This window comes from Aptenodytes patagonicus, chromosome 2, assembly GCF_965638725.1.
Source record: "Aptenodytes patagonicus chromosome 2, bAptPat1.pri.cur, whole genome shotgun sequence".
NCBI lineage: Eukaryota > Metazoa > Chordata > Aves > Sphenisciformes > Spheniscidae > Aptenodytes > Aptenodytes patagonicus.
Window position 1 is genome coordinate 74,326,271 of NC_134950.1, and position 22,474 is coordinate 74,348,744.

General features: G+C 36.5%; 1 protein-coding gene across 5 annotated transcripts in view; it reads left to right on the top strand.

Moving 5' to 3' along the window:
- The window catches only part of TMEM245 (transmembrane protein 245), a 94,741-nt gene that overhangs the window by 30,203 nt on the left and 42,064 nt on the right, over positions 1 to 22,474 (top strand). For 4 of the 5 annotated variants that reach the window (XM_076330236.1, XM_076330232.1, XM_076330234.1 and 1 more), the window contains 6 exons: positions 3,959 to 3,982; positions 10,365 to 10,469; positions 11,780 to 11,862; positions 14,011 to 14,101; positions 14,910 to 15,008; positions 18,583 to 18,714. In XM_076330236.1, coding sequence (XP_076186351.1) covers positions 3,959 to 3,982; positions 10,365 to 10,469; positions 11,780 to 11,862; positions 14,011 to 14,101; positions 14,910 to 15,008; positions 18,583 to 18,714 — 534 coding nt within the window. The remainder of the gene's footprint in view (positions 1 to 3,958; positions 3,983 to 10,364; positions 10,470 to 11,779; positions 11,863 to 14,010; positions 14,102 to 14,909; positions 15,009 to 18,582; positions 18,715 to 22,474) is intronic. The other variant, XM_076330233.1, reaches the window with a different exon arrangement.

The following is a 22,474-nucleotide window of genomic DNA, read 5'->3' on the forward strand; positions in this document are numbered from 1 at the left end:
AATGGCTGTAGGAAATAAGTAAAGATTTGACAGCGTTCATTGAGGAAGAATTTGAAAAAGGAAAAGTCTTTTGGAATACAGCTATGAACAAGATAAAGGGGGTTTCCAAAGGTAGCTGAAAATATTAACATGTTAGGATAAAAGCTTACGTTATACAAAGCTTTTCATTAAAAGCTTTTGTTCTGTAAGTAAGAAGACTCTAGACACAATATCATATATATTGTATTTCATGAGTTGTCAAGTTTAGTATCCTTGTCTTGCATAACTATATGATACAGTATCCTTCCTAATTCCACTAAGTCTTTTCTCCTTAAAGAAGGTAGGGCTTTTGTCGTAATGTGCAGCAGAACTTCCCACTCTTCAGATTAAATGTGTTTAAGGTCAGTTTATATTCATGTTGTTCTTGTCAAAGCAAAAGAACAGTGTTGGCACAACTCATTTGTCCATCTCCTCTGTCCCTCCCTTTTTTTAGATGGCAGTCATATTCCTTCTGAGTCTGTGCTGTGTGTATTAAAGCAATTCAAGCTCTTTTAGCCGTTACAAGAAGGACACTTGATACTCTGCATGATTCTGTTGTCCTCGTTTGTGCCTATTCTAATTACAGTTCACCTGGCTTTATCATGGGTGGCTGGAATTAGATGTGGTCTTCCAATGCTTATCACACTAATGCTTTCATTTCTTTTAAGTTCTACTGGATATGCTTATTCTGTGCATTGTAGGATCATGGATGCATCTTATTTCTGAGAATTTGGGAAGCAATGCCATAGGATATTGGCAATTGTGATTTTTTGTGGGGACAGGGAAAGGCAAGGAATGAAAGTTGGATTACCAAACATTTTGGCTTCAGTAGGCACTGTTGAAGAGGAAGTAAAAATATGCAAACACAAAATAGAAATTCATGGAGTAAATTGTTACAGCTTACCTTTTATGAGTGTGTGTGGGAAATCAAGATTGAAGGATCATTTCCTTTGCAATTAGATGTTTGTTTTTTTAATATTTTATTTGTACTTTCTTTTCCTGGGAGCTGAAGCTGCTTAGTGATTTTTTTTTTTTTGGTTGGTTGGTTTGGTTTGGTTTTTTTGTATACTGAGTTAATTGGAGGCTGAATCTCAGCATCAGGACGTATTGGGGCTCTTAGCTAAGTACAGCAAGCCATTGACAAGGTCTGTTTCATACAAATATCTAGTGGTACTACTTGGTCTTTCCAAAGTGGTATGCCCGATTAGGAAATAGTTCCAGTTTTGAGTAAAAGGTAGTGAGGACAAGGAAGACATCTTAGAACGGCATGTCTCTTTCTCCCAAACGGAAGCTTAGGAGGCTAGTGTAGGTGGTCCGGAAAATAACCCATTGTGAGAAATTATGGAAGAGTACTGCTCATGCATGCAGATCTTTGAGCTTTACTGATTATGTCTGTTTCTTAAATAAAAGCAGTAAGAAAAGAACTGCTCTTCTTCTTTCCCACTGCTCATCAATCTCTCGTTATCTTGGAAATGCAGACAAATTTGAACTGAAGAGAAGTTCTGATCAAGAGGAAAGAAAGTAGGGCATTGCTTTTTATTTTCTTTATAAACAGTAGGTCAGGCTGTGCCTGTATGTGCAGGCCTGCTTTAAATATGGACTATGGAAATAGGATGTCCTTACTGTATTATTTAGTCCCTGGTTGTGCAGTTGCCCCATGGAGCCAACAGACGCAGCAATTCAGATATGAGAGACTTCCTGAAGGAAAGAGTACGGAGGCTTCTGTTGTCATCCATCAAGTCATCTTAAAACTTAAAAGATATGGTGTTGTGCATGTTTTTATCAACAGTCAAGAACTAATAATTTGCTTCACTGATTTTTTTTTTTTTTTTTTTAAAGATGACTTATCTTTTAATATGGTGACTGTAGTTTTATTTTGATTAGAGTTTGCGAGGGAGTTCAGCAGTATAAACAGTTGCTCAACTGCATGCACTGGACTTACTCATTAGAATGTGCTAGTATTCTGCATGCATGCTTTCTGGTAGACTTCAGTGAATCGTAGTTATTATATGTTTTTTTCTAGGTATAGCATACTAGAATTTTATATATGGAGGACTGTAATAGATTGTTTGGACTTCGGGCAAAGTCAAGGTTTGGTTCTTCTGGTACCAAGTTTAGCACATAGTTAAAACAAGCACAGAAAACAGGCAGAATCTCTACTAGTGCATATATTATTCTAGGAAATACTTCCATAAACATGTAAGATCTTATATAAATAGTTTTCCAATAACATACTGGAAAAGCAGCTGTAGCCTTGTTAATTTTGGATGACCTGAAGATTAGAATTAAGCTGTAGCCTATTTTTAAGTGTAGATTGATTATGTTTGTAGCACTACTTAAACATCAGTATTGGTAAGATAGTAGGCAGGTAGAGCCGCCCAGATATTGTCTTAAACATTAATAAAAAAGATTGTTATTTTTGTCATATAATGTTATTTCCTAGTTATTGTATTTGTCAAACCACAACACAATTCCAGGAGGCTGAAATTATAGAAAAATACCAAAGACTTCCTTTCACATTCTGCTAAAATCTCAGGCTAACAATAGAGCTCTAGCTTTTGTTGTATTGGAGTTGCAAAGTGCAGAAATACAGCCATGAGATCTACGTTTTTTCCAAACTGAATCTAATGTATAGTGGGTTTTAGTAAGCAGAAGTAAAGTTAAAGTCAAGAGTATGTCACTGAGTCAGTAAACAACTTTACCTTTCTTCACTGAGAAACTATTCCATAGGTGAAGAGGTGAAATAGAAACAAATTCTACAGTGTCAGTTTGAGGCTTTTCAAGCTTTGTCATTGCTTTCCATTACTGTGATTCTTTCCATGAGTAGTAAAAGTGGGTGCTTTGTGACATATTTTATTTTCATGTTTCCTGATGTTCATATTTCTTTGTAAATCTGCTTCTTGCTTCTGATATAACTTAATTAACATTCTGAGATTTTTTTAATTTGAAATGTTCTTACATTTTGTTTTCATTGGGAGCTAATACAATTTCTGGCAACTGGTGAAAACACTAGATTTTTTTTTTGAGCATTCAATGATCCTGTTTTCAGGGAGAAACAAACTTCACTTACTTGATCTTAACCTCTAACACAGATGAATAATAACATTAAAGCTTTTCACTGCTGTGATTGTGCTGCTAACTGATTACTAATGGCTAGAATTAAGAGTATAGTCCTACATAAACTAGGTCTTAAAATGGGTGTACTTGAGGAGTATGGGTGAGAATTAGCAAGGAAAGCAACTGTAGTACAAAAGGAGAAATTGACTGTTGAGAAGTGCAAAGAACCTTCTGCACAACCAATAAAATTATATGAAATCCATACATTTATTTGATCTACAATATACTGTTGTGTGTATATTGGATTTAATTACGTATTTGATGGTGTGCCATTCAATGTGAATGTTGTAATATGAATGTGGTACTAAAAAACATAAAAAATTTGTTTAACAATAGTTGACATAATAGGAGTGTTTTGAAATACATAGGAAACTCCCTGAATGGGAGTATTAATGCAATAAACAAGTATCTCGTGTTAAGTTTTGGTGTTTCAGTAAAGTGCCCTTCTCAGAGTACTTTTACAAGTCCTGCTCTGAATTCTGAAATGTTAAGTCTCAGTATAATTAAACTGGAATTGCCCAGATTATGCTGATAGCTCTGTTAATATCATTAAAGTTGTTCGTATTTGTTATATCCCTCTTTGTTTCAAAAAGTGCATGGTAATAGTAAAATCTAGATTCTTGCATTAGAAGTTGTTATAATCTTTTCTTCCTATTGCAATTTACCTTTGTGTCTGGAACAATTTCATTTTCATTCTGTGGATGACTTTGCCTGCCTCTCATTGCTTTTTTTGCCCTCTCTATTACTGCATTTTTCAATAATTTTCCACTGTGTTCTTGTCTTTTTTTCCCTTTATCTTCCATCTCCCCCTGCCACTGACAAGCTGTGGCACTGGCTTAATGAGAAGGTAAACAAACAGAAAAATTGTGATTCCAGCTAATGGATTCTGTGGTTTTGGGGAGGTTTGGTTTTTTTCTCCCAGCATGAACACCCCTTAACATGCCTTGCTTCTTAGTTTTCTCTCCCAAGTGTCTCTTTTCCAGCTCTTGATATAAGCTACTGAAGGTCATATAATTCTGCCTGATTTCTTGTCTTCTACTAAATGAATGCACATAGTTAAATGTTTTGTACAGCAGAATATTGCATTAGCCTTTCAAGCAGTAGTTGGATTTAGCAGCACTTTTATTTAAGAACAGTTGATCTCCACCTGGTCCCCTCTTATATGCATAACAAAACCAGTTCTCTCCCGGACTGGAGAGCTGTTCTCTGCTCAGAGAAAGCATCAGTTAACTGAACTAACATGGGAGTGGTGAGGGTGAAGCACAGTTCTAAAGCTATGAATGTAGTGCTTGCAGATAGTGCATTGACTGGCTTCAGCCAGTGCTGTTAATCTTTTACTTTTGAAGTGTCAAACTGGCCTGTATATTCAGTGGTGTTCACTGTAGCAGGAGTGAAATGAGAATATTCATCGTCTCAGAACTGCTGAATCTCATGACAGTCTTAAGGGAAGTGAGGGCTAGTAAAAAAAACATAAAAAATATAATTAAAGCAGTTGGTATAGCTAGAACATTTTTTCTTCTGTGTGACTTTTAAAAGCGTGTGATGTGTTTTATAAGAAATGCACTCCTCGGTTCCCATGGTTCATCTTAGTCAACTAGGGTTCTTTGGGGAACTGTCATCCCAAGAGAAGTGAAAACTGATTCAGCCCATACTTGGCCTCATGTGTGACTGAAACCTGGACAACTCCTCAATGCAGTGATATCTCTCTGGGACTTGGGCAGTGTCATTGCTTCAGACAAGCACAGAGCTGGAGAGGGATGCCTGTAGCATGTGTATGTCTGCAGGACCTCAGAGTTTTAAAGGTGAAAATCTAGTATGTGATAAAATATATGAACCCCAAGTAATTAAGTGAAAGAGAAAAAAATCAAATACCATATCTTGAAATGGGTTATGCTTCCAGCAGCAACTTTTATCCTCACTTACCACTTCAGTATTAGTGGGAGAGTCAGAACAGTTACTATGGTTTTATAAACAACAACTCATCCTTTCCATTCAGTAGCTATTACAATAGAAACCATAGATCTGCCTTGCATGTTGTGAAAGACACCTGAAATACTGTCCTTCTGAATGCTGTTGAAAATAAGCAGAACAGAGTAGAGCATGGACTGGCACAACTCTCCAAAAGGTTCTTGTAAGCAATGAAATGGGGCTGCACAGCTGGTATCTGCTGTGGGTGGCAGATGGGGAATAATGCTGCATGTAGTGTCCAGGCTGAGCAGCTATAATGAATTTAGAAAGTTTGATCTACAGTATTTAATCGGTGAACTCAGGATTATATGATGGGGGACTTTCTGTGTTTCTGAATAAGAGGGTAGAATTGCTTGTTTTATGATTCAGTTATAATTGCCCACAAAGAGGTGAATTTTTGAATGTTCTTTTGCCCTTGAATATCGTTTGGTTGTTTTTAAAATTACATTTTTATTTCCTGACTTTGAAACGTTTGTGTTATGTGAGTGACTTAAAATTAGTAAATATGTGCAACCATAACCCTTCGTAAAAAATTTTTGATTAGGTATTTGTTTGTTAGCATGGTTTAGGTGAAGAGCTGAGCTTAGTGAGCCACAGGTGAAAGTTTAGTCTCAACTACTTTTTTTTTCTGGCTCCGAGTTTGTCATTTGCTTGTTTGAAAATTCATGTATGTAGATCAATTTTTTCCTTAATATTGATAGGCTGCAAAAATAATTTCACTGTAATTGCTTTGAACTCTAAAATGTCTGGATTTTATTTTTAGTTTAGAGATTTGCATTATTGGGCAAGACCCTGTGGATATAGTTTCTTAACAGAGGGTTTTTTTAGTTCCTAGGAGCTGTTTTTAAAAACTACTGTTTTACTTTACCGTTTCATAGGAAGAGATCCTGAAAGTCCTATAGTATTACATGCAGTGCTGACTCCTGTGCATGAGCGAGTAGTACTAATATTATAATCAAGATTAAAAAAAAAAAAGGCAAAAACAAATACTGTGCAAACACTGTCAGGTTCTTGCGAGTTTGTTTTGTTCGGTTGTTTGTTTGGTTTTTTTTAATAATAATAATAAAAAAAATCATACTCTACCAGAGGCAAAGAAAGGAGGATATTTGTAATACAGAACGCTGGATGCAGTTAAAAGGTTGCTGCCTTTGCACCTTTCTCCTTTTTGCCTGTCTTTGAAGGGAAGTACTTGTGAGAACTTCAGAAATTATCAGAAAGATAAATTTCTGATAATTCACCAAGAAACTAAAAATACACCACCTAGACGTGGCAGAGTTTGAAATGATGGTTGGTTATGGCTGCTAGTGATAAACCTTATTTTTTTTTTTTTCTTCCTGTCTAAGAGCTTCTGTCAGAGAGCTGCTTGAAACTTTTTTTTTTTGTCAAACAAGAATAATATATAATCACATAGTTTAATGCGGTATATGTAGTCCAAAATATAGGAGTCTTTAGAAAGAATTGCTAAATTCAGCTGTTGCTGTTGGAGGGACACTGGTGTGTAAATAGACTTGAGACCTCATATAGACTGTTCTCTATCTTTTCTAACTTAACTACTCATCTGACTCATCTCAACATAATGAGATGTGTCCTGATGACAGGCTTCCCCTTATTTTCATCAGATGATATTATAAGATGCTATCCTCAAATATTAACTGAACTAAAGGGAAGTGTCAACAAGTCTAAGAAATGTCTTGGAAAAAATCCTGATAGATAGTGAAGCTGTTTAAAGAAAAAAAAATAGTCCTTTTTGGTAATTTTATGTAGATTTAATTGAAAATGAAGTAGATGTCCAGGCATGCTTCCCTGTGTGGGTAATGCAGTAAATACAACATACTAGAAAAACTAGTGTTCTGATGGCTATGCAGTGTGAAACATGAAAATATGAATTCATAGATGATGTATCATACTGCATAACATGGAGAACCTGTCTAGATAGTAGGATTCCCAATTATTAAGCATGAACTGCAGTTCTGTTACAGCTCAGTGTAATATGGTTTGTATCATCACCCAAAAGTTGAAAGCAGGAAGTACTTGCAGATTATTGAGAAGCATTTTAACAGAATGCAACTCATCTTAAAAACATTTTTTACAGTGAGCTAAATTTAAGAAAAAATTTAAAAGTTGGTATCTTTTCCTTCAAAACTGTGACAATTAAGGATAGTTTTTTGTGGACAGTCTATCACAAATCAGTAACATTTCAGTTTGGTTTTACAAGTGTGACCTTCTGTAGCTTAGAAGCCTGGCTTTCCTTTACCTTTGCATAATTTTGGATGTTGTGGCAGCATCAGCTTCCTGCTGTTGACTAACCTTTAGATTGGAAGTTTGGAACTGCATTTAAAACTTCATGATCTCTGGCTAATGACTAGTGTTTAGTCAGTATATGTTTGTCTTCGTGTGCATGCCCATGGTTTACAGGAAGGATGTAAAGGGAGGTCTGACAGGGTTGTGGTAAGAACGAAGTCTGGACCTGATTTCAGTGGTAAGTACAAGCACACAGGGATTTAACAGTCTGACTTACCTGCAGTAACATAGCACCTATGCATTATTTAGCATGAGTGTGCAAAGGTGAGTGCTTCCTAAGTGTTGTGGGTAAATGTAGAGGAAGGAAGGGAAGTTTAATAGCAAGCAAATTAAAGGAGAAGGAGTAAATACAGCCCTAAATGAATGTTGTGCATCTGCTTTTACTTCTACAATACTCAGTCCAATTCAGTCTTCTCCTGTGATACGCCTGTACCAGTTGTATAACTTGGATCTCATTAAGACTGTGGTGAGAGATGTAGTTGCAGTACCTGTAGGCATACCAGAGCTGGCTTTCATCTAACTTGCTTGGGCTACCTGCCCAAGTAAATAAACACAAAGTGGGCTCGCATGGCTAAGGCTGCTGCCTGTACTGGTACAATGTCAGTGCTGCCATTACTTTACTAACTAGATCAAAGGTAATTCAGGCTTTACATGTGCTGCAGCTGCACCTCAATGGCAGTGTAGGCATACTCCAACCCACAGTAAGGAGTATCAAGAAAAGATCCCCTGTTCGTCATGTTCCAGTTCAGAGAGAGAGTCCTCATCCTGATCTTTCGGAGCTTGATCTTCCAGTAGTAGCTACCATGGTGAAACATCTAAAGCATCCAGTTTCAGCTGGATGAGATTTCGTCTATTGGACACCACTCACACAATCACCGAGGCTAGCGTTTTTGGAAGTCTCTGACAGTACCTCCAATTTCTTGGGTTCAGTGAGTCTGATTAAGGTGCTATATGTAAGACTAGCTAGTGGATTTCTTTTATCTCTAATTAGAAAGTAAATAGCAATTAGTTTGAACTTTGTTAGCTGAGAACTAACAAGGGCAGCTTTAGTTTTTAATAGCTTCATTTTGAAGCCCATGCTATAAAATTTCCATCCCCTGGCCATCCAGTGTTTTTCAGTGATATTTTTGGTTTCTGACCTTTAGAACAGGGACTTTTATTTCTCGCTTCTCTTGTGTAATCCTTAGATGTATGTGAGGCTTGGAAGGGCACAGCAAATCCTGTTTTCAGTCTTCTTTCCAAAGGGCTAACAGCTGCATTTAGAGGCTACTCAGAGTTTTTCAGAAAGCTTCAGTACTGCTGCAGGCAGGTAACCTCCCTCTAGCACTAGCAAGGCATTTCTGGTGGCTGAAATATTTCAGCAGTGCTGAAAAATGTTAAAAATATCTAAGAAGATTTTGCAGATTCCTTCAGGTTCTCTGAATTCCTTTCTGCAGGTCATAATGTAGTGCAGATTTTGTTACAAAAACTTGCTGGCTCACCACCTTGTTTCTTTTAAAAGGATTTTGCTTTCTTCCAGTTTTCTTTATCATTTTGAACAACAGTTCTAAAATGCTGAATATAATCCTTGTGTTAATTTAGATCAAACAAGGAGCTGGTTGTAAAAGAACCTGAAGTTTAAAAATAATTGCTTTATGAACATTAACTGCTCAGATGCTACAGGATGAGTACAAAAAAAAATCCTTACTTTTTTTTCAAATAGGAGATATAACTTCAGTGTTAACCAATTCAATCATCACACAGCAGTCTGTAGAAGTCAGTTGTTCCAGGGCCAATTTCACGTGTAGGGATAGGGTAAATAATGAAGAAAGAACTAATGTAAACCATCAGCAAGCATATTAGTAGTTTTGTAAGATCTCTAACTAGAAAGTTACCAGCCTAATCGATGAATTTATAACTTGTACTCACGTGGAAATACTTTCATCTACTGCACATGGGCTTTGACCACAGTTCTCTTAAAGCACAAATTTTACAGCTGTCCTGCTGCTGCTGCTTTTTCCTGCAGTAATGCCAGATGGAGTAGAAATAGCCTTGGTATTTGAACCATAGAAGCTAGAAAAATGTATTTGGCCATACTCGGATGGGCTTTCACAGCTTTTTATGTAAACAGTCAATTTGTGTATGAGACGAAGCTCAGCTTGCACTATTCTAGAGTACTCTGCGTAGGCGCGTGGCTGAGCAGGTTTATTGTTTTGAATGACGTTATCAGAATTTCTCTAATCTTAAGTGGTATCGCTATTTGTTTGTGGACATGTATAGAATGGGCCTTTCCATAAACTGACAGAACAACATACACACCTGTTTCCTTCATCAGTAGGTTTAGCTGATGCATGTTTAATGCTGAGCATCCTTTCGAGATTGAAAGTGGATAGAAATAGTCAGTGCTGAATAATTGGCCTGATGTTCAATAATGTAGAAAACCTCCAGCCCCATTTCAGTTCAGAAGGTGATGAGCAGCTTTAAAAATTTGGTTACTTGCAGAAATACCTCATTTGTCATTTAGATGGCCATTAGCTATTCATTGAAAGTCGTGGTTGTACTTTACAGTATACCTTGATAGCTTCCAAGTCCTGCACAGATAGTATCTGTAAGTTTCCGAGTTGCTGAAGGACAAGAAACAAAGACAAATTTCTAGGTTCATAGCTGACATGAATGCTAGGTTTTTTAGGTCTAGTAAGTAAATGTTGAATTATTGCTTGCTTTGCAGAGAGCTTGCTGTGTCTTGTGGTAATGTGTAAATGTCGTTTGCAAAATCACATGTCATACCATGACCTTAATCATGCTAACATTGCTTCTTAATTGTTCATCTCCAAGCTTGGGCATAAATGCTGTTTGATTAGAGCCTGATTTTGCACTGTGATTGTAAATAAAGATAACAATACTGTCATATACCATACAGCATTGCTTTCATTAAAGATTGATTTATATGCGATGATTTGTTTTTTCTTTTTTCTGCACAGATGATCGTGTGGTTGGAGAAAATGCTAGATAAAATAATCAGCATTTTCATAATATTTTTGCTAGTGATAGGAACCCTTCTGCTAGCCCTGCTCCTTACTGCAAAGGTACAGTACGCTAGGGAATGTAATCATAGAGCTCATTTTAAATGCTGAATGAAAGTCACTGATACTTATGCAAAACTGTGTAGCTTAAAGAATTTTTTGAAAAATTTAGCAACTAAATGCTCTGTAGTTGAACTTCTTACCATTCCAAGACTTCCTGTATATAAAAATCTATATATTTATATTTACTTGTATTTATATGTTTATTTACGTACATGACAAAAATATAGACATTTGAAAATACGGAATTTATTCTATTAAAATAATTACTAGCTTAGATATTACAGGAACAGATTTGTTTTGCATCTTGTTACACTTCTCTTGTCAACAGCAGAGCCAATTAGAATTTTTTCTTATTAATTTACCTTGCATCAGAAACATATTTGCAAAATGTTTAAGGTGTATTTGTCAATTTGTTTGTGTAATTGCCTGTAATAACCTCATGGTATCCTGTTCTGAGTTAAATGTGCTGAGATTCATGATCAGATGTTCTCTGAAATTGATTTTTTTTGTTTGTGTTTGGGGGTTTTTTTTCCTTACCAGAAGAGGTCACTCATGTACTTTTTTTTTATCCTTTTTTTTTTTTTTTTTTTTTTTTTTTTTTTTAAACGGAGCTGTGTTCATACTTGAAACGGTCAATGGAGATTGAATGTTTGACTTGAATACAGTTACGGAACAAAAATCAATGGGTTCTGATGTCAATCTCCTTTTTCCAAAATGTAGGCTTATGTAATGTTGAATGCTTAAAATTGAAAGCTTTAAAAGTTGTGCAAACATTCCTGTCTAAAGCTTCCTTATATTCATAAAAGGAACATTAAGATATTTGTAAAAGGTGTCTTTTATCATTCTTATTGAAGAATTAATTTGGTGTGGCACTTCATAGCATCGTTGGTCATGTTAGAGCTGAGCATTCATTAATTTTTACACTTCTTTGATCCATGGCTTAAAAAGGTATATCTGAAACTGTGCTTTGTATTTTAGTACTTCCCTTGACAGCACTGCTGTATTGTTAAATTTTTTCCGCTGATGAGATAAGGTTTAAATTTCCATTTGCTATTACTAGTCACACAGTGTGTGACCAAAATTGTCAAAAAAGACTGATGATTATTGTATTGACTGCTTTTTTGGGTTCATGGCACTTCATTCTTCATAATGGGTTGTCTACGTTGGAAGAATTATTCTTTAAATGTATAAACTGGTCACCCTCCCCCCCCCCCCCCCCCAAAAAAAAAAAAAAAAGAGAAACCTCTCTGAATGTAGGAAGAGTTCTAGTTTGCATTACATAACATTTGTCCTCTCTATATTTAATTTAGGTACATCAAGAGAGTGTTCACATGATTCAAGTCACAAGCAGCTTGATCAATGAGACAGTAGCCAGTCACCCAGAATGGGCAAAGTAAGAATGCTGAAGTTAAGCAAATAGTATAGGGTGGATGAAGAAGCTTCCAGGTGCTCTTATGCATAGTTTTTAATTTTAAAAAATCCCCTAGGTGAACAGAAATGGGAATGACTGTTGCAGGCAGATGTAGAAGCTAAACTCTCAGGCAGCATTAGTGTTTATGCATTACTCTGGAGGACTGTCAATGTGGTATCTCATTTGAGGACTGGTTGGACTTTGGAGAAGGACAGCTGTATAAACTTCTCTAGTTACAGTTTTGGAGAAACACCTGCATAGTGCAGAGAATAAAGAGGTCTATTCTTTTCCCTTTTATCTGCGTAAGAAAAGTAATGGCAAAGAATGCTCTCTGTAGAAGGTTGTGAGATGAGAGCTGGATTATTTTTTCAATGTGGAGAGCTGGCTGCAGAATGCCTTTGAGGGAATAGGAGTTGAAGAAAAGGTTTTTGGAGTGAACTGAAGAAGAGTTAGAGGGTGGAAAGAATGGTGGCTGAGGAGAGTTTGGTATGAATCAGTTGGGAAGGGCTGTTCCTATTAAGAGTAGATGTGTATAGTGTATGCAGTGGGAAATTTATAAGATACTGTCTGTGTAATGATTAAAGCAAACACTAAGGCAAATATTAAGGGAGAGAGAAGATTTTGAGAGAAATGCATACAGAGAAAAACAAGGGCACACTGGTGAGCAGAGAAAGTGATTGCATGAACAGCAGAGGGGGAGGGAGTAGGTAAGACTGAAGAGTGATTTTGAAGGGGGGTGATGTTCCAGTTTGCTTTCGTTTCATGCACTCACTCCCAGTGAGTCCGGGCACTTACCAGGAAAAAAGAATTGTCTCCTGGACGAGAATGGTTGACTTTTTTCAAGGGCACTTTCTAAACAAAAGCGATGATTGTTGAACAGGATTGAAAGAAAGTGCATGCTGTATTATAAGAGTGAGAGAAATTTTCAAAAACAGAACTAAAACGATATAGTTAATAAACGCTATAGTAATATGTGCTTTAGCAATACTTAGTAACAATCAAGAGAACAGAAGGCACTTAAAAAATGTGTTTGTTTATTCCTTCATGGCATCTCTTGTGTTGTTTGGCCTTTCCATTTTGCCATAAGATGGAAATAAGTAGGACTAATGAAAATGGAAATTTGACTGTCAGAAGCTTATTCACACAATGAAAATACTGGAGTACTAGTTGAGTAATTAGCAGAATTTTAGCTAAAATTTTTATTTCCAGTGTTTGCATCCAAATTTGAAGCATCCAAAACACTATCTTTTAATTCATTAGAAGTAAGTATATCTCTTGCCAAATCCATCAAGCTTCACCAGCTTTCAGAGCTTGATGCTCTTATTACATTTAGAGGTGAGCGACTGAAATGTCTTGGAATTCCAATGCAGAACCCTTCAGAAGGGTTATACAGACAGAAAAGCTTCCATGTTGATCTTCAGTCAGGTGAACAAATGCAGCAGTTTTATTTCCTGAATGCTTTCTTGTTTTGGAAGGGCTCCAACGTGTGCCATTGAATCAAGATGTAGAAAGAAAGTCAAAGCAGAGAATGTGTGCCCTGTATTCACAAGTGTTGAAATGCTGGCAACTCAGTAGGTTCATTGCTTGAAAGTGACATGAATCCCTGAAGAAATTGATGAGCAAATAGTTTGGTGGGGGCTTAGAAATAACTGGTGCCCAAACCTGTTGCTTCATTTGGTGGTTGCTTTTTCAGGGAAACTACATTAGCAGTTTACACTCAGCTTGTAATTCAGAAGGTTGTCTTTGCGGCTAGACGAGACTGCTTCATATAGTATTTTCAGAAAACTAGAACACTAGGAAAATCTCGAAGAATGTAGTGTGAATAGCATGCATACAGATTGAAGAGCAGATCTCTTGAAAAAGCTGAGATACCAATTTAACTAAGGTTTCAGGAACATTAGAGAATTCCAAATGCAATGACGTGCTCTAGATTTAATTGTGCTTTGCTTATGAGAAAGTCTGTTCCTTGATATGTAGAAGGAAATATTCTAGTTGTAGTAAGTTTATATGTATTTAACCTTAGCTGTTCGTTGTTGTTTTAAAATGTTAATTTGTAATGTGTTTTGGGTGTAATGAAATGGGTAAAATACGTAGCAGTTAACTTTGTTTTCCTTCTTTAAAAAAACCTAGCTGGCTCCCAGAAGCCCAGGTTATTCAGAAGGCACTCAATTCAGCAGCTAATAACGTATACCAGTATGGCCGAGAATGGATTACACATAAGGTAAAGTGAGCTCCCCCACCTTTTTTAATGTTTTCATTTCTTGTATTTCATAAAAGTAAAAAGAAAGAAAAAGATTTTTGTCAGTGGTTCTATTCTGCGTGGTTCACCATTTTGTTGACAGATCTCTTCTTTCCAGTCTCTAGTTTGTGAGTTGAAGGAAGGGTGGGAGTGATTTCAGTAGTCTTTTCTGCTCAGAGGAATATTTATTTTTAAAAGCTGAAAAATCTGCCATCATTTTAATAAGATTGCCAGTGAAAATGCATCAAATAAAGATGAGTAATTTTTTTCATCTAGCTTTAGCTGTCCAATTGTAGACAATGTAGACTTCCACACCACCACCACCACCAGTATTCTAATTTCTATGTGGGTTGGGTGTAGTAGAATGGATTTTTTTAGAAAAAAATTATCATTTATTTAAGTTAACTTTCTTCAGGAGAATTTGCCAGGATTCTTATTTATACATTTTGATATCTATCACACGTCTCAAATTATTTGAAGTATTTACTCTAAAGATGATCAAGGATTTTGGATTAAGTGTTTTAGAGACAGCACTGGTTTTTCAGTGCAGAAAGAAGACCTCAACTTAGTGCAGCAGAATGTTTTGGGTTTTTTTTTACAGACAAAATCTTCACATTGTGAACCATGTTGTCTGAAGTGTGTATTCCGTACTGATACTCAGCTTTTCTAATCATTTGGGTTTGAGCCATGCCTTTACTGACAATCTTGGGTGATTCATCTAGCTTGGAGTTCGTCAGTAGATGCCAGCTTCATTCTGTCCTGTATAATAAAAGATTTCTGTATGTTTTAGCTCCATAAGATTTTAGGAGAAAAAGTGAATAACACCGCTGTGATTGAAAAACAAGTGCTAGAGCTCTGGGACAGGCTTTATCACTCTTGGTTTGTGAAGGTGGGTAACTTATTTAAATGGTATTTATATAAATTATCACTTAGTGCTTTGCGATAATTATGCTAAATATGCATTTCTGAGAAAGAGATTAGCAAAAAGTTGGAATGCTAAGGTCATAATAATAAAGAGTTGGTAAAAATTTCAAGTGTGTAAGATAGATCGTTCTACAGTCACAGATTGAGTACAGCCAGAGCTATGTCCTTCACTTAAGTAGTTATGTGTTTTTATGTATGCCATTTAATTTATGCTTTGCTCACTTTTTATATTTAGTATTTCATAGTTTAGAGCTTTCTGTTGAATTTTTGTGATCTTGAGGGGTTAGGAAAAGGAAACTGGTATTCTGCATCATTTTTATAACTTTCATTAATTTGAAATTTTGAGAAAGAAATGACCTTTCACTAAGTTTCTTACAATGCATTTTTCCCAACTGTAGCATTCCTATAATGGGTTCTGCACACTGAATCTTGAAAAGTTCATAAGCGTTAAATCATTTTCATGCTGCCAGTGCTGTTTGCCTTTTAAAGGAAAAAGCAATTCATTGGCCATGGTGCAATGGAACTATCAAAATCCGGAAGTCATATCCCTGAAATACTTCTGTATATTTAAATAATTGTAATTGTAGTATATGAACACTTTTCTTTATACAGTCGCTTTTAAAGTACCTCTAAAGTTCCAAGACGATCTCTGTATTAAAAGAAGTAAGAGTTTCAGTACAGTAGTCAAAATAGAAGGGGAAAGAGTCAGTTTCTTTTTCTGACAAGGTAATGCTGTAGAAGAGCATGTGGAGAGATATCATGACGCTGTTGAGGAATATGGGACCACTGAGGAGAAACTAAAGCTGTATCTACAATAGATTTTGCTGGCCTTAAGCACTTGGGAGTACTCAGTGTTAAATGCTTGACCAAGAAAAGTGCCTACTTTTCATACAGTTACACTGATAAACCTATTTATGTTAGCTTTTACTAATACAACCTGTGTGTCAGATGGTCTGTAGCCCTGTGTTGTTCAGTAGGGCTCTGTGTCACTACATGTGCTGTAGGAGTACTTTTGTTGCTGCAGTATGCAGCACAGGTTGTGTCTGTGTGTGTTGCATTATGCGATTTCTTTCCTGCAGCTCTTATCTGAGGGAATACTATGAGGCTTCTTTCTTGTAGATGCTCTTCTGGTAGGGTAAGAAACAGCTTTCCTAGCAATCAAAATGGCAGAAAGAGCTTCAGGAATGCACTGATGCTCGCTGCCTACAATCCTGAAGTCTGTTCCCCTGGCTGCTGTTTGCATATTAGACACCCTATGTTACCATTGGCCTGCTGGGCTGCAACCGATTATCTGCGTGCTGCAGGTAACTTCTCCAGAGTCTATTTCTAATCTTGCCCCTTCTATTGCACTCCATATCCATATAAGTATTTCATCCGAGTGCTTTCTACCTGGCTATTTCCTTCTGTAATATTACAGTAGCCTTGCCTGGTTCTTCAGTGTATCTGAAAACTGGTAAACTAGGTGATAGTGCAGTGTGGAGGACATCTGTACCGTATCTAACTCTCTCAGTACAGCTTTCAGGTTCCCCGCTATTTCAGTTGTATGAGCCCAATAATTCAAGTACAATGAAGCACACACTTCATTTTGAGGCTTGCATAGTGTTGCTCTAGTCTGTACGTGACTGAAGAACCCAGGCTCAGGTGATACTTTTCCATGAAAGCTGTAGAACTGAGGAATAATTGCTGATGAAGCGTGGATTCAATCATTAACTGCTACTTTCTGAGAAGATCAGTAGGTAGCAAATGGTGTATATTTGAAAAGGTTCTAGAGATGTTGTGATAGATCAGTTGCCATTGCGTCTATGTACCCAGTGAAGTAAAATAGTAACAGAATAATAAACCACTTGGAAGATGATAGCATAACTCTGCAATCAAGGTGTCTTTTTCAAGGACAAAAAAAATTTTCTTTACTGAAAGAGTTGTTAAACATTGGCACAGGCTGCCCAGGGAAGTGGTTGAGTCACCATCCGTGGAAGTATTTAAGAGACGTGTAGATGAGGCGCTTAGGGACATGGTTTAGTGGGCATGGTGGTGTTGGGTTGACGGTTGGACTCGATGATCTTAGAGGTCTTTTCCAACCTTAATGATTCTATGACAAGAATCTCCTCTTCCTAGTCCATTCAGGTATGGGATTTTGTTTTGTTTTTAAGATCTAGTGAATTTGCTGAAGAGGAACCAGCTGACAATTTCTTTGAATCCCTTATTTATCAATACCCGAGGCCTTAGGTGCTACAACAGTATAGTTGCTGGGTAACAATGAACTTGAAATGTGTACGAATAACAGTGTTACAAAATTTGCAAATGATACCTAATTCTGCTAGTTAACAGTGAGAGCTGTCTTTGAAAATAGAACTAGATTAACAGAAAATAGATTCTTGATACAGTTTACAAATACAAAAGGCCTATTGGAGGGAGATTTTTGACTACTCATATGTTTCTGCTCTAAATAAACTGCCAGCTCAGAAGAAGGATCTCTGTGTTGCTGTGGATTGTTAAAAAGCATTGCTAATTCTGCATCATAAAGTGTAACAATGCATCTAGGGAGAATTGGTAATAAGCAGAAAATGTAATGCTCTTAGATAAATCAGTGTAGGGACTTCACTTGGAATACTACTTGCCATGTATGCCAAAAAAGATACTGTCATTTTGAATGCAGGCTGGTAAGGTTAAAAGTTTTTGGAAAATTCTAATGGAAGTAGTGGGACGCTTATATAAATATCAGAGTTGAGAACTTGAGAAGTCTCTTGCTATTAAAGATTAGGATGAGATCTGTTGTAGTCAATGGGTTTGCTTAGACTTGCTTACAGTAGAATTTTGGCATCCTTCTCTGAAACACTTGTCACAGTCCCAGACTGAGTCAAATAGTCTCATGCTAGATGGTGATCAGGTGTGATTCAGTTGGACAATAGGCAACTTCATAATTAGGGTGAAGCCACTTAAGGAATTAGCAGTTGTGGTTATGGCCATTTCCCATTGTCTTGCTGTGTTGCAGTTACAAAGCTGTGTAGTCAGAAGAAATCCTCCATGCTTCCAGTTTAGCTTTTAGCTTTTGCATGACTGAACATGGCTAGTGGAGAAGTAGACACTAATTGTGAGAAAACTAGTTGTTTTGGCTTCTGTTTGTATTTTCCTTTGTGGATTGTACTGGGAAAAGTTGTATGTTGCAAACAGTAAATTATGTAGGCAGTAACTGAAATCATTACCTCTTTCTTCTGTGCTTTCATAAAGAGCAAGATAGATACCATTGTATCAGTTAGGCAGTAAAGCTAATGTTTAACTGAGGTGAATCAGTACAGTATACAGAACTGTTAATTATATGGGATATTAACAACGGTTTTCTGTCAGATTTCAATTTTTCCAGTGAACAGAGTACTCCGTACTTCCAGGTATTTTTGAGGATGCCACAATTAAAGCAGCTCTAAGTATTTGGATGCATGTTGGATCTGTTCCTTATTAAGAAAACGCTAGTCTTGGGCTTTCTCATTTCTGTAAGTTATTCAAATGTCTGGTTTCTTTACATCTTTGTCTCTCTTTTTAAGAATGTAACACATTCTGGAAGACACAAGGGACACAAATGGCACATAAACCGTCAAAGCAGCTGGCTTGGTGATATTCTGGACTGGCAAGATGTTGCGTCATTTGTTCATGATAACATTGAAACATTTCTTTCAGTAAGTATTTTTTGCCTTTATTACTAAATAGGTCTTATTTTTAACTGATAATAATTCCTTCTTGGACTACCACTAAGGTTATGGAATTCAAGTACATGGAAATTTATGGGAACACTGTTAGTGTTACTCACAATTACCTAAGCAATTATTGTAAGCCTACTTAGGATATAACTATACTACAAACAGAACTGGTTGTGATGAAGGAGCTCTCCTGATTTCAGCATCTTCATTAATACTAGCTTGCCAGACTTCTTCCTGAGAGAGATTGTTACTGTAGGATTACCTGTGTCACTTGCAGGCTGGTTTTAAATGCTTCATATTTTGTAGTCTACTCTTGGAGGTTGTTTGTTTGGAATTTTCTCTTACTTCATCTGTGTTTTCTAGAAATTGTATTTGCTAAATATTAATTTGCTTCAGCCTTGTTTTTCCATAAAATGTATGGCAAGTGTGGGGTTAGTGGCTTTTCTTTTTGAAAAAGAGACCAATTTGTCTAGGAAACTATTGACCAAGAGGTTGTGAAAACAATTTTTTTTTTTTTTTTTTAGTAGTCTTACTTTTTTCCCCTCAATTTATTATTCATAATAATTGGGTTGAAAGCAGCTTATTTCTGTCTTCTTTTATGAAAGTTCTGGGGAGAATGAAATTAATACTTTTACAGTGTGTGAATTCCTGAATTAATGCACTGGACTTTTCACCTCATGAGGAGAAAAAGAAAAAGCATTGAAAACAATCCAAACTGAAGCAAATACATATCTCTCAAAAATGATGTTAAGTCTGAAACACTGAATATACAGAGTCAACCCCTGATATAGTTAATTTTTGACTTGAGCTGTTGTCATAAACTAGAAGTATCTTCAAGTTACTGTTTATCCATTTTGGAAGAATATTATTTATACCTAACTCGCAACATAATGTTTCTGTGGATGCAATTTAAGCTAGCGTTTGCCTGGAGGCAGTTCTTGGTTTAGACTGATGGGCACGTGTGCTTTTTCTGTCGTCCCCCAACTGCTGCTTAAATGGTTACAGTTTCTATCATAGAAGAAGGTGTGAGTCAAGAAAAAGTTGAGAGAAACTTTATTGTAGTGAACCTTTTTTCAGTTAATAGTGAAATTTGCTTAATACTTCCTCAAAGTTGACCATGCATGCTTGAGGCAGAGTTATAAAAATGCATGACACATCATCATGTAAAATCAATATGGAGTTTCCTTCTAGGCAAGAGGGAGAGAAGGAGGAGAAACTACAGGATAGGTGCTAGCCATGTCATTTACAACATTACTGCACAGTGCTCAGAAACCATGATGATAAGTGTACTTCAGTAATCTAAGTAGGCTAGAATAATGCAGGAGATAGTGTAAAGAGAATAAATATTTAAGTCTGAAATACATTAATATTAAAATTTTCATCTAGCTAGCATGCTTTGCTTTACTTCTAAAATCTGGTTTAGAATTTCAGGGAAAAAAGTGCCAGCAGTTGATACTTTCCTGTTTATTTCCATGAACTCATTACTCATCAGCTGTGGGGAAGCACCTGTCCTTTTTCTCCATATACTCATGTCCTTAATGACAGACTGTAAACCAGTCAGCATAGTATATAACTCTAAATCCTGATTTCACATCCTTACTGGACAGCATTTTCTTTGCTAGCTTGCTCATCCACGATGCGTTGCATAAATATTACTCACGCTGATATTTCAAATTAAAATTGATGAAAATCTGATTTCTCTGCTTGTCTAGGTCATTAAAACTTGGGAGATGATGAAAATAAGAATAGTTTTGACTTAAGTCTGGTGTTTCTAAGCAAGTTGCTTACCTACCCTAGGATACAATGGAAGCTTACTGTATTCAGGATCTATGTTTTTATGAGAGAATGAAAATCTTTCTCTTGGTATTTTGAAGAGGAACAATGAGTTATTAGAATGGCATACTGAATTGGGAAGGATCAATATTTTAAATTATATGGGTGCTTTTGAGGGGGCTTGTTTTTTGGGGTTTCCTTTTGCTTTTGGGTGGATTTTGTTTGCGTTTGGTTTGGGGTTTTTTGGCTTTTTTGTTTGCTTTTTTGTGTCTTATGGGACTTTGGGTAGGTTTTTTGGGTTTGGGTTTTTTTTTTTTTTTTTTGGTTGTGTGTGTTGTGTATGGTGGGGGACTGGGGGGGGGAGTGTTAAATTGGTTAGCTATAATTCAAACTGTAGGATGTTTCTGCATTTGGACACTTGAAAACAATGCTAACCTGCAATTCTTAAGAATATAGCAAGACATGGTACAGTCCCAAAACTGCTTTGACAGTTTTTGTGGTTTTTTTTTAAAAAAACACAAACCATTTAAAGACAATGAGATAACTATAAAGAAGTGTGTGTGAATATGCAGCTATAGTGAGACTTCCTCCACCTTTGGAACAGAATAAACTAAGATTGCGCTACTTGCACATAATAAATACTTATGCATAGATTGAGGCTAGAGTTTACCATAGAGTAACTGTCTTGCTAGCCCCTTGGCTTTCTGAAATATTTGGGAATAGTACAGATGACTCTGGATTCTCTGAAAATACAGCTCTTTCTTTGACAACGTCATATTGCAATCACAAGCAGATAAGCTCTTTTCCATTGATGGAAATCATAGGAAGTGTTCATCCTCTTTAGTAAGAGGAGGAGCATTTGCTGTAAGAAAAATGTTAAAAAACGACAGATGCAAGTGTTTCAATTCAGGCTTTTCCCATAGTGGAAGAAAGTTTCATATTAGAGTTGAAAGCATATAATTAAATCACTGGTATAGCTTTGCTGGGGAATTACTGGCATTCATTTAACTTGTAACAATATGCATCGATTCAGTAGTTTGACTATGAGTATCAGATAAAGCACAGAAGACTTCTGTACCCCCCCTCAAAACGTGCTGTCCATTATAGCACTTATACTTAGCTCTAGTTTGATGTAGACAGACCTTAATTATTTTAAAGTAATTCACTGTATAAACATGCAAATTGCCTGAAGACTTAATATGAAGATAAGCTTTTCCAAATCATCAGTTTGCTTTTTTCTAAAAACGGTGGTGTTAGCAGCACTGCTGCCTTTCAGCTTCAGATTTTTCCAGTATTCTTTAGAAGCAGTAGTGTTATAAACCAGTTTACCCAATGATGTGTTTCTGAAGTGGGGTTTATTTCATCCTATTCTTAGTTTGGGGAAAGAACTAGAGTGGATCCTCACTTATGCCTCGAATTTTGTACCCCATGCTCTATTCTAAGGTAGTTTTTCAGGTGAATGAAATATGCAATACATAGCTGGACTATTAAGATTTAATTTCTGAAAAATAAAAAAGCTTCATTCCTTCCCCACTCACCTGCTTTCCATTCATACCCTTTTCCTCCATTTCTTGAAGGCTCGAAACCTTGAAAAAGTAAATTGCTGCTGGCTATATCTGTGAATGATCACTCAGAACTCCCTTGCTGGTATATGAGACATTGCTAATGTCCCCTTAAATTGATCTTTTTGCTTCTTGCACAAGAATATTCATCATGCCACCAGCAGCCAGTATCTCATTCAGAGATTTCCTAGACAAGAAGGCAGAAGACCTTTCATTAAGATGTACACAGCAAGCGTCAGCTCAGTTAGGTTTCTCTGTCTGTGCCTTTAGTGTGACTGATCTGTGTGTTCCAAATCAAGTCAGTTTCTCAAATATTTCACTGAGTTACCACATATCCTAATGTTTTCTCTGGACCTGAGAATTTCTTCAAGTAATCCCCTAAGTTTATCGCTAATACAGTCCAT